This window comes from Leucopleurus acutus (assembly GCF_964270905.1).
Source record: "Leucopleurus acutus genome assembly, chromosome: 18".
Classification (NCBI taxonomy): Eukaryota; Metazoa; Chordata; class Mammalia; order Artiodactyla; family Delphinidae; genus Leucopleurus; species Leucopleurus acutus.
In genome coordinates, this window is record NC_139160.1 from 69,421,377 (window position 1) to 69,437,915 (window position 16,539).

At 38.8% G+C, this 16,539-nt stretch overlaps 1 protein-coding gene across 2 annotated transcripts in view; it reads left to right on the forward strand.

The window, feature by feature from the left end:
• ITGBL1 (integrin subunit beta like 1) overlaps window positions 1–16,539 on the forward strand; it is a gene marked incomplete at both ends in the record, with an annotated part of 215,289 nt that overhangs the window by 113,715 nt on the left and 85,035 nt on the right. For both annotated transcript variants that reach the window (XM_082859496.1, XM_082859497.1), the window contains one exon: window positions 13,969–14,115. In XM_082859496.1, the coding sequence (XP_082715622.1) occupies window positions 13,969–14,115 (147 nt within the window). The remainder of the gene's footprint in view (window positions 1–13,968; window positions 14,116–16,539) is intronic.

Sequence of the window (16,539 nt, forward strand, 5' to 3'; positions counted from 1 at the left end):
AGAACATTATAGAGAAAGTTAAGTGATCAGGCAGTTATGGTTGTGTGGTTGGTAGAGTTTCTCATGGGAAGAGTTTAGGAGAGAATTTGTACGTGGTCTCTATGCCCTGGGTGTAGACAGGTAGGGGTGGGAAGAGGTGATGGGGTAATAGGCTGTGATTTGAGCAATAAAACATCAGGCTGTGATTATGATTTTTTTATTTATTTGTTGAAGTGAATTAAATGTGGACAGTTCTCCACAGCCTGTCTCCCAGACTTAAAATGAGAAATTTAGGAAAGAAGAAACACATTGACAGAGATCCTGCTCTATTAGATACCCATCAAGTTTGTTCACACACCTCATTCCATTTTATGTTCGCCCTAACTCAGAGAAGGAGACGTGATTATCCACATTTTTTTTTCTTAGCCACATTTTAACAGAAGAGGAAATGTTCAAAGAAATTAAGCAACTTGACAAAGTTCACACTGCCCTTAAGCGTCATCTGAAAACACATTACATGAGCCTAAGTACTCATGTAATTTAATCTCTGAGTGATACAAATAAAATTCTTCAATTTTACTTTATTTTGGTAAGGAAGAGCTGTCCTCTGGATGCTCAAAATTCTTATAAAACTGAGCTTCTCTGAACATCATTCTGATCTGGGGCGGGCATCAACCTCTGGAGTATTTCTTCATTCCCACTATATCTGTAGAATTCCATATATGATGCTTAGTGAATTATTAGCCTTCGCAGTTTTCCTAATTGCCTGTCGAAGTTGCACCACAGGAAGGGAGCCATGCAGTTGATTACTGAATGTGTTAATACCTTAGTGATATAAGACGGAAGTACGCCAAGTACATGGCTATTGTCTAGTGATTTATGCCGGGCTGGAGTGTGATAAGGCTCAGATGAAACATAGCTTTATTTTTAGCTCCCATTCTTGCCCTCCTGAGAGTGTTGAGCTTATTTAAGTCCAAGGGAAATCTCCCATTGGATTATAGTTATCTTGTTTAATTGACCTTCTTATTTTATTCATTCATTCCCACTGTATGCATTCACCTATTCAGAAACGCACTTAAATGTAAATATTTTGTGCCTAAGGCATCATGGGTATAGGGGGTGGGATACAAATTTTGAAACATGTTCCCTGCTTCCAAATAAATCAGTTGTATTCATTCTTCGTTTCACTCCTAAATGTTGTTCACTGACACATGAATTCATCCACACACAAACATGACTCATATACCCACAAAAATACACACACACACGGCTCAAAGATGATACTGTTGACAACTTTTGAGTGTGACTGAAATGGCAGGGGCATGACCAGCCATCCTGAAGTGTACCACCTGCTCTATTACTTCGATTCTATGAGCTGCTCCCCTGAATTGACTTTCTGATTAGGAAGTAACTTCTTTATTCCTGATGGCTGTTTATCACTCTGGTCTATTTCCCTAAATCCCTTAATAGGAAAAATATGCTGCAGTGTGACTTTCCACTTTTTCAGCTTGTTCCTGCCTATCAACATGATGAAAATACAAAGTTAGTCCTGGCTTAGAGTTCCTTTGGTTTGGAAAGTGGAATCATTTGATAGAACCATATTACGTGGGGAAATTAGCCTTTATGGATTACCAAAGCATTAAGGAAAGAAACTGAAGGAAATGATTACGTATATCCAGTTTGCATTGTCTTGAAGGGGAAAATAATATATCAAATGGATTTTTTAAAAAAATCAAGTACTAGTTAGATCTAACTTATCCCCCTGCCAACTTTTCTCTCTTGATGGTCTTCATATTACTTTGTAGGAAGCTACTTGTAAATATCAGATTCCAGTTCATAAGCATTTTTTGATCATTTTTAAGGCAAGAAATATCCTCTATGGAAGAAGAGTGTTCTGGAATGGATAGAACTACATTTGTCCTGCATTGATGTTTCTGAGGCTAGATAGCTTAATGCAAAAGAGCTCAATGATTACAAAGAAAAAAATAAGTTTTGGTGTCAGCACTCTCTCCTATAATGTCCTGAGAGCCTTTAAAGCTCAGCATGGGCGTGATGCCACTTGATGTGTCTCTTGCTGCCAAATTCCTGCCCTTGTGATGCAGTTCAGGCTGTGATCCCATTTACATACCAAAACTGGACACCATGTTCTTTCATTGTCATGGATGTGTGTGTGTGTGTGTGTGTGTGTGTGTGTGTGTGTGTGTGTGTGTGTTCAAACAATGCTCATAGACCTTTTGAAAGCAGTTCTCTAATGTATGTTCTGCATATTTGCTATCAGGGATAAACAATAACATTCTGTACCTTTCATCTTTATTTTGTCGATCCTCTGCCTACAGAGTTTAAAGGAATCCTTGTTAGAATCAATGAAATTAACTCCTGCAGGCCAAATATATGTGTATTTATACACACCTAGATTTGACAAACTAGCACTGAAGCATGACATTTCAGATCAGTGTGGTAAAATTCACTTCTTCTAGTTCTCTCATTTTCAAGATAAACTGAGATAAAGGCCAGAAAGATGAACTAGTGACACATGTATTTATTTATTTAGTTAATTTTTAACATCTTTATTGGCATATAATTGCTTTACCATGACATGTTCGTTTCTGCTTTATAACAAAGTGAATCAGCTATACATATACATATGTTCCCATATCTCTTCCCTCTTGCATCTCCCTCCCTCCCACCCTCCCTATCCCACCCCTCTAGGTGGTCACAAAGCACCAAGTTGATCTCCCTGTGCTTTGCGGCTGCTTCCCACTAGCTATCTGTTTTACGTTTGGTAGTGTATATATGTCCATGCCACTCTCTCACTTTGTCACAGCTTACTCTTCCCCCTCCCCGTGTCCTCAAGTCCATTCTCTACATCTGTGTCTTTATTCCTGTCCTGCCCCTAGGTTCTTCATAACCTTTTTTTTTTTTTAGATTCCATATATATGTGTTAACATACAGTATTTTTTTTTCTCTTTCTGACTTACTTCACCTCTGTATGACAGACTCTAGGTCCATCCACCTTAGTGGCACATTTAGATGGAAGACACAGGCCTCCTAATTTCTTCACTTATGCTTTTTTTCCCTACTTGTTTAGGAAAGACCTTGATATAGTATGTTATGGCAGTCTAAAGGATTTTCATGCTAAATAGATTTTATCATTTCTAAACTCTACTTTATAAATCAAAACCAAGCATTTTCATCTTCATTTTATCGCTATAAAATGATTCCTTCTCTCTCTCTCTTTGGCATAACTTTTATGCTGGAATTGAGAAACTTGTCACCTCAGAAAAGCAATTGCAGTTTCAATTTGTGATTTCCTGCCTTTTCTGAAAGGCTAAATACCTGCTACAGAATCTGGTATCAATACATTGCATTTCTAACTGATTTTCCTAACTCCACTGATAAAATACCATGAAGGATTTTATAGAAAAAGTACAGTTTCATTTAAAGTGGGATCCATAACATATTTTTGACAACGTGTGACTTTGAGTTATTAAAAGATGTAGAACATATTTAATTTTTGTTACTGTGAAAGTAAAGTTATGTTTATGTTTTAACTTGTCAAATTAATCTCTGATCAACATTTAGATTAGGCAGTGCCACTGTCGATACTATTTTTCATCATGCTACACTAGTTATTTAAACCTTTTCTCTGTTGCTTTTACATTTGCTTCTTCTGTGATCTTCATTGGGGTCTTTGATTTAGGTATTCCTACTTTCCCAAAACGATGACACCTTCAAAAAAACTCTATATGCCACTATTTCATCATTTAACCTGGTTGCCATATATTCACTGACTCTCAGGAATTTCATTACGGATGGTTTACTTGAAGTCATCCATATTGCCATAACCCTTCTTTCCTCAGCTTGAACTTGTTCAGTGGATGTTGGTTTCTAATGGCAAAGTGTAGAAGACACATCAGTGGCTGATTTGAGGAGCAGTGGCCGTCCTGAACTAGGCGATGTTCTCCCACTTTGATACTTTCCTATTTAAAGGCCAAACCTTTTATCACAAGCCAAACACAGCAATGACACGATCTCATCAGTTCTTTCCAGTGTGTACACAATTGACTGCAGCTGTTTTTTTTTTTTTTCTTTTTGCGGCACGCGGGCCTCTCACTGTTGTGGCCTCTCCCGATGCGGAGCACAGGCTCCGGACACGCAGGCTCAGCGGCCATGACTCACGGGCCCAGCCGCTCCGCGGCATGTGGGATCCTCCCAGACCGGGGCACAAACCCGTGTTCCCTGCATCGGCAGTCGGACTCTCAACCACTGCGCCACCAGGGAAGCCCCTGCAGCTGTTTTTGAGAGCATCTTTTGATCAAATGAAGCAGGGGCTGGGGTACAAGCCTGAGGCAGAAGCACGGAAGCTTAGGGATCATCACACACATGGTAAAAGTGAGGACACACTTTACATCGTCTTCCCAACTTTATTTGGAGTTGGTGATGCCTGGAGGTGACGCGGACACTTATAGGAGTAATCCTTGAGAATGTTTGTGATGCTGCATTAAATGCACAGGGAGTAGACGTGAAGACCTTACAGGCCACATTTACCTCTGGAGTTTGTAGTAGTGCACAGAAATAGCAAAGGGATAGAAAAGTGAAGCTGCATAACATTAGTGGGGAAAAGCACAGAGATTAAAGACTGAGTGAGGAAGATAGAATAAAAAGAAAACAGAGTGAATATGAGGGCAGAAAGGGGAAAGACTTGCAGAGATTTCTTCTAGCTAGTGCATCTGTACATTTTGCAAAATTTGTTGAAGCACCCACAATTAATCTGACTTCTTTAGATATTAACTGGACCAGATTTTAATTCTAAAAATCTCTATTGATAGCTTTTGACCATGTTCACGGATTTGTTTTATGCCACCACAGTTTTTTTTTTTTTTTACAATGGTGTGTTAGTTTCTGCTTTATAACAAAGTGAATCAGTTATACATATACATATGTTCCGATATCTCTTCCCTCTTGTGTCTCCCTCCCTCCCACCCTCCCTACCCCACTCCTCCAGGCGGTCATAAAGCACCAAGCTGATCTCCCTGTGCTACGCGGCTGCTTCCCACTAGCTATCTACCTTACGTTTGGTAGTGTTTATATGTCCATGCCTCTCTCTCGCTTTGTCACAGCCTACCCTTCCCCCTCCCCATCTCCTCAAGTCCATTCTCTAGTAGGTCTAGTAGGACACAGTCTTTATTCCTGTCTTACCCCTAGGTTCTTCATGACAGTTTTTTTTTTCTTAAGTTTCATATATATGTGTTAGCATACGGTATTTGTCTCTCTCTTTCTGACTTACTTCACTCTGCATGACAGACTCTAGGTCTATCCACCTCATTACAAATAGCTCAATTTCGTTTCTTTTTATGGCTGAGTAATATTCCATTGTATATATGTGCCACATCTTCTTTATCCATTCATCCGATGATGGACACTTAGGTGTTTCCATCTCCGGGCTATTGTAAATAGAGCTGCAATGAACATTTTGGTACATGACTCTTTTTGAATTATGGTTTTCTCAGGGTATATGCCCAGTAGTGGGATTGCTGGGTCATATGGTAGTTCTATTTGTAGTTTTTTAAGGAACCTCCATACTGTTCTCCACAGTGGCTGTATCAACTTACGTTCCCACCAACAGTGCAAGAAGGTTCCCTTTCCTCCACACCCTCTCCAGCATTTATTGTTTCTAGATTTTTTGATGATGGCCATTCTGATTGGTGTGAGATGATATATCATTGTAGTTTTGATTTGCATTTCTCTAATGATTAATGATGTTGAGCATTCTTTCATGTGTTTATTGGCAGTCTGTATATCTTCTTTGGAGAAATGTCTCTTTAGGTCTTCTGCCCATTTTTGGATTGGGTTGTTTGTTTTCTTTGTTATTGAGCTGCATGAGCTGCTTGTAAATTTTGGAGATAAATCCTTTGTCAGTTGCTTCATTTGCAAATATTTTCTCCCATTCTGAGGGCTGTCTTTTCGTCTGGTTTATGGTTTCCTTTGCTGTGCAAAAGCTTTGAAGTTTCATTAGGTCAAATTTGTTTATTTTTGTTTTTATTTCCATTTCTCTAGGAGGTGGGTCAAAAAGTACCTTTCTGTGATTTATGTCATAGAGTGTCCTGCCTATGTTTTCCTCTAAGAGTTTGATAGTTTCTGGCCTTATATTTAGGTCTTTAATCCACTTTGAGCTTATTTTTGTGTATGGTGTTAGGGAGTGATCTAAGCTTATACTTTTACATGTACCTGTCCAGTTTTCCCAGCACCACTTATTGAAGAGGCTGTCCTTTCTCCACTGTACATTCCTGCCTCCTTTATCAAAGATAAGGTGACCATATGTGCGTGAGTTTATCTCTGGGCTTTCTATCCTGTTCCATTGATCTATCTTTCTGTTTTTGTGCCAGTACCATACTGTCTTGATTACTGTAGCTTTGTAGTAAAGTCTGAAGTCAGGGAGCCTGATTCCTCCAGCTCCGTTTTTCGTTCTCCAGATTGCTTTGGCTATTAGGGGTCTTTTGTGTTTCCATACAAATTGTGAAAGTTTTTGTTCTAGTTCTGTGAAAAATGCTAGTGGTAGTTTGATAGGGATTGCATTGAATCTATAGATTGCTTTGGGTAGTAGAGTCATTTTCACAATGTTGATTCTTCCAATCCAAGAACATGGTATTTCTCTCCATCTATTTGTATCATCTTTAATTTCTTTCATCAGTGTCTTATAATTTTCTGCATACAGGTCTTTTGTCTCCTTAGGTAGGTTTATTCCTAGATATTTTATTCTTTTTGTTGCAGTGGTAAATGGGAGTGTTTTCTTGATTTCACTTTCAGATTTTTCATCATTAGTGTATAGGAGTGTCAGAGATTTCTGTGCATTAATTTTGTATCCTGCTACTTTACCCAATTCATTGATTAGCTCTAGTAGTTTTCTGGTAGCATCTTTAGGATTCTCTATGTATAGTGTCATGTCATCTGCAAACAGTGACAGCTTTACTTCTTCTTTTCCGATTTGGATTCCTTTTATTTCCTTTTCTTCTCTGATTGCTGTGGCTAAAACTTCCAAAACTATGTTGAATAAGAGTGGTGAGAGTGGGCAACCTTGTCTTGTTCCTGAACTTAGTGGAAATGCTTTCAGTTTTTCACCATTGAGGATGATGTTGGCTGTGAGTTTGTCGTATATGGCCTTTATTATGTTGAGGAAAGTTCCCTCTATGCCTACTTTCTGCAGGGTTTTTATCATAAATGGGTGTTGAATTTTGTTGAAAGCTTTTTCTGCATCTATTGAGATGATCATATGGTTTTTCTCCTTCAATTTGTTAATATGGTGTATCACGTTGACTGATTTGCGTATATTGAAGAATCCTTGCATTCGTGGAATAAACCCCACTAGATCATGGTGTATGATCTGTTTAATCTACTGTTGGATTCTGTTTGCTAGTATTTTGTGGAGGATTTTTGCATCTATGTTCATCAGTGATATTGGCCTGTAGTTTTCTTTCTTTGTGACATCCTTATCTGGTTTTGGTATCAAGGTGATGGTGGCCTCGTAGAATGAGTTGGGAAGTGTTCCTCACTCTGCTATATTTTGGAAGAGTTTGAGAAGGATAGGTGATAGCTCTTCTCTAAATGTTTGACAGAATTCGCCTGTGAAGCCATCTGGTCCTGGGCTTTTGTTTGTTGGAAGATTTTTAATCCCACTCTCAATTTCAGTGCTTGTGATTGGTCTGTTCATATTTTCTATTTCTTCCTGGTTCGGTCTCTGAAGTTTGTGCTTTGCTAAGAATTTGTCCATTTCTTCCAGGTTGTCCATTTTATTGGCATAGAGTTGCTTGTAGTAATCTCTCATGATATTTTGTATTTCTGCAGTGTCAGTTGTTACTTCTCCTTTTTCATTTCTAATTCTATTGATTTGAGTCTTCTCCCTTTTTTTCTTGATGAGTCTGGCTAATGGTTTATCAATATTGTTTGTCTTCTCAAAGAACCAGCTTTTAGTTTTATTGATCTTTGCTATCGTTTCCTTCATTTCTTTTTCATTTATTTCTGATTTGATCTTTATGATTTCTTTCCTTCTGCTAACTTTGGGGTTTTTTTTGTTCTTTTTTCTCTAATTGCTTTAGGTGCAAGGTTAGGTTGTTTATTCGAGGTGTTTCCTGTTTCTTAAGGTAGGATTGTATTGCTATAAATTTCCCTCTTAGAACTGCTTTTGCTGCATCCCATAGATTTTGGGTCGTCGTGTCTCCATTGTTGTTTGTTTCTAGGTATTTTTTAATTTCCTCTTTGATTTCTTCAGTGATCACTTCATTATTAAGTAGTGTATTGTTTAGCCTCCATGTGTTTGTATTTTTTTACAGATCTTTTCCTGTAATTGATATCTAGTCTCATAGCATTGTGGTCGGATAAGATACTTGGTACAATTTCAATTTTCTTAAATTTACCAAGGCTTGATTTGTGACCCATGATATGATGTATCCTGGAGAATGTTCCATGAGCACTTGAGAAAAATGTGTTTTCTGTTGTTTTTGGATGGAATGTCCTATAAATATCAATTAAGTCCATCTTGTTTAATGTATCATTTAAAGCTTGTGTTTCCGTATTTATTTTCATTTTGGATGATCTGTCCATTGGTGAAAGTGCGGTTTTAAAATCCCCTACTATGAATGTGTTACTGTCGATATCCGTTTTTATGGCTGTTAGTATTTGCCTTATGTATTGAGGTGCTCCTATGTTGGGTGCATAAATATTTACAATTGTTATATCTTCTTCTTGGATCGATCCCTTGATCATTATGTAGTGTCCTTCTTTGTTTCTTCTAATAGTCTTTATTTTAAAGTCTATTTTGTCTGATATGAGAATTGCTACTCCAGCTTTCTTTTGGTTTCCATTTGCATGAAATATCTTTTTCCATCCCCTCACTTGCAGTCTGTATGTGTCTCTAGGTCTGAAGTGGGTCTCTTGTAGACAGCAAATATATGGGTCTTGTTTTTGTATCCATTCAGTCAATCTGTGTCTTTTGGTGGGAGCATTTAGTCCATTTACATTTAAGGTAACTATCGATATGTATGTTCCTATTCCCATTTTCTTAATTGTTTTGGGTTTGTTATTGTAGGTCTTTTCCTTCTCTTGTGTTTCTTGCCTAGAGAAGTTCCTTTAGCAGTTGTTGTAGAGCTGGTTTGGTGGTGCTGAACTCTCTCAGCTTTTGCTTGTCTGTAAAGGTTTTAATTTCTCCATTAAATCTGAATGAGATCCTTGCTGGGTAGAGTAATCTTGGTTGCAGGTTCTTCTCCTTCATCAGTTTAAATATGTCCTGCCAGTCCCTTCTGGCTTGCAGAGTTTCTGCTGCAAGATCAGCTGTTAACCTTATGGGGATTCCCTTGTGTGTTATTTGTTGTTTTTTCCTTGCTGCTTTTAATATGTTTTCTTTGTATTTAATTTTTGACAGTTTGATTAACATGTGTCTTGGCATATTTCTCCTTGGATTTATCCTGTATGGGACTCTCTGTGCTTCCTGGACTTGATTAACTATTTCCTTTCCCATATTAGGGAAGTTTTCAACTATAATCTCTTCAAATATGTTCTCAGTCCCTTTCTTTTTTCTCTTCTTCTTCTGGAACCCCTATAATTCGAATGTTGGTGCATTTAATGTTGTCCCAGAGGTCTCTGAGACTGTCCTCAGTTCTTTTCATTCTTTTTTCTTTATTCTGCTCTGCAGTAATTTCCACTATTTTACCTTCCAGGTCACTTATCCGTTTTCTGCCTCAGTTATTCTGCTATTGATCCCATCTAGAGTATTTTTCATTTCATTTATTGTGTTGTTCATCATTGTTTGTTTCATCTTTAGTTCTTCTAGGTCCTTGTTAAATGTTTCTTGCATTTTGTCTATTCTATTTCCAAGATTTGGATCATCTTTACTATCATTATTCTGAATTATTTTTCAGGTAGACTGCCTATTTCCTCTTCATTTGTTAGGTCAGGTGGGTTTTTATCTTGCTCCTTCATCTGCTGTGTGTTTTTCTGTCTTCTCATTTTGCTTATCTTACTGTGTTTGGGGTCTCCTTTTTACAGGCTGCAGGTTCGTAGTTCCCGTTGTTTTTGGTGTCTGTCCCCAGTGGCTAAGGTTGGTTCAGTGGGTTGTGTAGGCTTCCTCGTGGAGGGGACTGGTGCCTGTGTTCTGGTGGATGAGGCTGGATCTTGTCTTTCTGGTGGGCAGGTCCACGTCTGGTGGTGTGTTTTGGGGTGTCTGTGGACTTATTATGATTTTAGGCAGCCTCTCTGCTAATGGGTGGGGTTGTGTTCCTGTCTTGCTAGTAGTTTGGCATAGGATGTCCAGCACTGTAGCTTGATGGTCGTTGAGTGAAGCTGGGTGCTGGTGTTGAGATGGAGACCTCTGGGAGATTTTTGGCGTTTGATATTATGTGGAGCTGGGAGGTCCTCTAGTGGACCAGTGTCCTGAAGTTGGCTCTCCCACCTCAGAGGCACAGCACTGACTCCTGGCTGCAGCACCAAGAGCCTTTCATCCACACGGCTGAGAATAAAAGGGAGAAAAAGTAGAAAGAATTATTAGAAGTAGAAAGAAAGAAAGAAGGGATGGAGGGAGGGATGGAGGGAGGGACAGAGGAAGAGAGGAAGGAAGGAATGAGGGAAGGAAGGAAAAAAGAAAGAAGATAAAGTGAAATAAAATAAGATAAAATATAATAAAGTTATTGAAATAAAAAAATAATTATTAAGAGAAAAAAAAACGGACAGATAGAACCCTAGGACAAATGGTGGAAGCAAAGCTATACAGACAATCTCACACAGAAGCATACACACAGAATCACAAGAAGAGGAAAAGGGGAAAAAATCATAAATCTTGCTCTTAAAGTCCACCTCCTCAATTTGGGAATGATTCGTTGTCTATTTAGGTATTCCACAGGTGCAGGTACATCAAGTTGATTGTGGAGCTTTAATCCGCTGCTTCTGAGGCTGCTGGGAGAGATTTCCCTTTCTCTTCTTTGTTCGCACAGCTCCCGGGGCTCAGCTTTGTATTTGACCCCGCCTCTGCGTGTAGGTCGCCTGAGGGCGTCTGTTTTTTGCTCACACAGGACGGGGTTAAAGGAGCCGCTGATTCGCGGAGGGAGGGGCACGGAGTGCGGGGCGGGCCTGCGGCCGCAGAGGCCGGCGTGACGTTGCGCCGGCGTGACGTTGCACCAGCCTGAGGCGTGCCGTGCGTTCTCCCGGGGGAGTTTTCCTTGGATCACGGGACCCTGGCAGTGGCGGGCTGCAGAGGCTCCCCGGAAGGGGGGTGTGGAGAGTGACCTGTGCTCGCACACAGGCTTCTTGGTGGCGGCAGCAGCAGCCTTAGCGTCTCATGCCCGTTTCTGGGGTCCGCGTTGTTAGCTGCGGCTCGCGCCCGTCTCTGGAGCTCCTTTAAGCAGCGTTCTTAATTCCCTCCAGGTACGTGGGGTGTTTCTTGCAGTTTGGGAGGTTTGAGGTTTTCTGCCAGCGTTCAGTAGGTGCTCTGCCAGAGTTGCTCCATGTGTAGATGTATTTCAGGTGTATCTGTGGGGAGGAAGGCGATCTCAGCGTCCTACTCCGCCGCCATCTTCCCGGAAGCCCTCCACAGTTTTTTTTAATGTTGACATGTGAATTAATCTCAGAAGGTAATGGCTGCTCTTAAACCAACTACAGAAGTTGAGGACGTTCTCCCTTTAGTCCCCGTTTCCCTCCTCACAGGTTCCTACTTTATTCCACGTGCCAAGGGATTAGGACCTTCCCTGCCTGTGAATTCCAGGCACCTGCAGCAGCACGTGGCATCCTCTTGGGTAGTCACAGATTTCCTGGCATCCTCACCTACTGGATGTTTTGTTCTAACTTTCACAGCTATTTTGAAGTGTCAAGAGTAAAGCTTTTTTCCCCTTTCAATCTAACTCTGTTTTTCACTTTTATTGTTGAAGTGTCAATTTGTTTTCCACAAATGGCAGTATGTTTTGTACTTTGTCCAGCCTCCTCATGGTAGATCTAACTGCCCTTGAAATGAAACCTCTTGTCTCCAAGAATTTCAAAGCCACTGGCTCCCATAAAACAGCAGAATTGATTGTACTTTAAACGTTAAAGATTTTGTTTTAAAAACTGTTATTTATCTATACATTTGCAATATACCTCTGTTTGCAAATTTTGCTCTAAATTATTGGGTTAGCCAGTGAGAGGCCCGCGCACCGCGATGAAGAGTGGCCCCCGCTCACCGTAACTGGAGAAAGCCCTCGCACAGAAACGAAGACCCAACTCAGCCGAAAACAAACAAACAAACAAATAAATAAATTATTGGGTTAGCCAAAAAGTTCATTTGGGTTTTTCTGTAAGATGTTAAGGGAAAACCCAAATGAACTTTTTGGCCAACCCAATACACGAGGATTGGGAAGATGGGTAGGAACTTCTTAAGCCAGGTTAAATGGCAAGAAGCCATGGAACCCAACAATCTCTGCGATATAATTGCTATTAAGTCAAACTATTGTAATAAAAATTCTTATATTTGAAAGTCCAAATGATCATAGTCACGTAATATGTATTTATTAGCAATCAGAAGTTTTTTCCTTTAAGATGATGAGCTCTAAGGCAAAGTATTAACAGCAATTTGTTGTATAGACTTTGTTACGTAGTAGGTGCTCAATAAATGTGCATTGAATTGAATTTAGTGTTAAATGAGAGATGTGGACTCTGTGATCCTTAATAGCTCATCCTACTTTGACCTATGGTTTTATGATTTGTTCCGTGAAGAACCAGATTTATAGATAGTGAAAAGCTTCCTGATAGGTGAATTGTCCAGTACTTCAAACTCAAAAGATGGACATCTGACCACAGACCTCATGGAATACTGATAAAACAGACCAGCCTTCCCTGAAGACTGGTCCATACCGGTTTCCATATTGTGTGATATATATTAATATCAGATGCCAAGTACAGAATAGCAGCGATTGTTATTCATTAGCATTATATTTGATTTGCTTAAAGAAAGTGTAATTCCACTTTAAAATTCTTCATACATTTTTGGAGAAATTATAGAAATCTACTTTACATTGTATCTGTAATGAGTATCTGAATGGTTATTAGGAGTTAGGAAAAGCTCAGCTAAATTGTCGTGCTTTCCTTTCCTTTCTATTTCTACTTGGTTGTATATGTGGGCTTAAGTGAATAAAAATAAAAATTGCTCACTTCTATGTAGCATTTTAAGATATATTATGTACTTCCTGATAAATGTGGGTAGATAATCTGATTTAAAATGAAGAACTAAACCTCAACGAGGTCGTCATTTGAGCAGCCCTACTCTGTAGGGAACAGGGTCAGGATTTGAACCTACTTATTTGATTGATATCTTATGCTATACCATATCAGTACTTGTCACAGTTCTTTACAGGCTCTGTGCCCATGTAAATTTAATATCTTTCCTGACCTCTTTTGTGTATAGGAAATTAGTCTTCAAGGGTTGCGAACTCCACACAGGTTACTGGTTTTAAGCTAAGGGTCTATAGGCTAAGCATGTAATGTGTAGTAAAAAGATAATGAAAATAAAGTGTGAGGGACTCTAGAAACTAAGACCCTGTTTCAAAAACAAATTGTTTTCCATTTCCTATGGCTCTCCTCCACGTGAATTAATTGCCCAATTCATCAAATCCTCCTTTTTAGCAGACTAAATTAGCAGACTAATTCAATCTCATGCACTTGGATTTTGAAAGATTCAAGTTGATAGCCCTATGAACCTGTTTATCTGATCTGGAGTTGTTGTTTTTCTTTCCCCGTGATCAATCAATATACCTAGATCAGGTTTTTAAGAACATTGAGAAAAATGGGCTTTTGCCTTAATGTTTTATATTGAGTTTAATTGAGATCGTGACTCATTTGTGACATTCACTGTTGAAATGAAAGTTAATTCTGGCTTTGGTATATTTTTCTCATATACATGTGCATATATATATATATATATATGTATGGCTCATAAATACAATAACATATATATATATTATTACTCCCATTGTGAAGGTCATGGGCAGTGTAACTGTGGAAGATGTGACTGCAAAGTAGGCTGGTATGGGAAAAAGTGCGAGCACCCACGTTCCTGCCCGCTGTCAGCTGAGGAGAGCATCAAGAAATGCCAGGGAAGCTCTGCTCTGCCTTGCTCTGGAAGGGGTAAGTGAGGGTCTCAGGCCTTGTGACCCATCGCCTCCTGTGAGTCAAATAAATTTAGTTCACATGTATCTTATTTAAAAGGTAGTTGAGATTCCTGAATGAGGAAAGATTAGTCTTTTCAGAACTAATAATGACTCCAATATCCATGAGTGAAAGTACATGGAGAAATATAATCTCATTCTTTCTCCCTCTCTGTTACACACACACACACACACAGACACACACAGACACACAGACACACACACACACATACCCCATCAGTCTACTTTAGCTCTGAGGTCTGTTCAATTTCTATTCAGTTCAATGCTACATTAAAAAAGAAAAAAACAGTTTGGATATTTGCTCAGAGCTTTCTCAGTAACATCATCTAATTGTCCACTGACATTTCTAAAACTTATTAACAGCCTACTGAGTTGTACTGTTGGCTTTTGAAAATGTATTGTATAGACAGATAGCTCGGAATAAGCTTTTCTTGTCTTAGACGGCATGTAGCCTCAGGTGTGCTCTTGCTATCAGATCAGTACAAATTGGAGGAGAAGGAAGACTTCATCTAGGGGAAAGCTGGTTTCATTCTTTTTGATTTATCAAAATAAGAAATAACAATTTCACCTCTCACATGAAAATGGCAAAGTTAATGTGAAATTTGCTTTCAGAGGTACTGGTAATTGAAGTTATTACAAATTTTATTCATGAAAGAGGAAAAGGAGAAAGATTTCCTTTATCTGAATGTTAGATCAGAAATTTAATTTTATGTTGAAGGGAAACTTCTTTTTGAAAAGCGAATTTTTTAATTGAGATATAATTCAAATGTCATAAAATTCACTCATTTAAAGTATACAACTTAGTGGTTTTTTTTTAGTATATTCACAGAATACCCAACCATCACCACTGCCTCATTCCTAAACATTTTCGTCATCACAGAAAGAAACTCTGTACCCTTCCTGGGCACTCCCCACTATCCTCTCCACTTAGCCCCTAGAAACCATTAATCTACTTCCTGTCTCTGTGGATTTGCCTAATCTGGATATTTCACATATAAATATGAAATATGTGTTCTTTTTCTCCTGTTTCTTTTTTCACTTAGCTTAATGTTTTCAATGTTGTATCATGTGTCAGTACTTCATTCACTTTATGGCTGAGTAATATTCATTTGTATGGATATAGCACATTTGTTCATCCATTCAACTGTTAATGAACATTTGGGTTGTTTCTGCTTTTTGGCCTTCATAAATAATGTTCTGTGCATATTCATGTACAAGTTTTTGTGTGGACGTGTGCTTTTGATTTCTCTTGGATATCTACCCATGAGAGGAATTGCTGGGTCATATGGTAACTCTATGTTTAACTTTTTGAGGTACCACAAAACTATCTTTAAAGTGACTACACCATTTTACATTCCCTCCGGAAGTGTATGAAGGTTCCAATTTCTCAACATCCTCACCATTATTTGTTATCATATGTCTTTTTCATTACTTATAGTTGTTTTTTTTGGGGGGGGGGTGCAGAAAACTCCTAAAGTCTCCAAGATTATTTGTAACATAGTATTTTCTCATACTCTGATATTCATCCTTAATGATTATAAGGAGAAGGGTAGGATATGGGTAGAAGGAATTTTTAATTTCAGAAGCATTTCTGAATTGCCCCATCTTTCATTAATACTCCCAGGCTGGAAGCAGTGTTCTACCAGCGTTAATAAAATATTGTGATTATAGTGCTTGAGTAAGCCTATTATGCTCTTAAAATAACAAAGACTAAAAATCACTATTCCTCGGACTACTGGTATTATTTATTGCTAAAAATAACAAATTATAGGACTCCCTTGGTGGCGCAGTGGTTAAGAACCCACCTGCCAATGCAGGGGACACGGGTTCAAGCCCTGGTCCAGGAAGATCCCACATGCTGCAGAGCATCTAAGCCCGTGTGCCACAACTACTGAGCCTGTGCTCTAGAGCCCACGAGCCACAGCTACAGAGCCCGCCTGCTGCAACTACTGAAGCCCACGTGCCTAGAGGCTGTGTTCCGCAACAAGAGAAGCCAATGCAATGAGAAGCCCACACACCGCAACGAAGAGTAGCCCCCGCTCGCTGCAACTAGAGAAAGCCAGCGTGCAGCAACAAACACCCAACGCAGCCAAAAATAAATAAATAAATACATTTATTTAAAAAAATAAAAATAAATTATACAATGGAAAAATTTTAAAAGCATATAAAACATATCTCAAACATAGAAAATGACTTTAAGTAGATATATATATACACACACATATATGTGTATGTATATATTTGCCAGTGGTTTCTCATTTATCTTGAAATTTTTTTATATAATGCTAGTGCAAGAGAATTATCTGTGGACTTTATATATCAGTGTTTAATAAACTCTGACAAACACATATTTGTCTCCTACCTTTCTAGAGATTCATTAAGT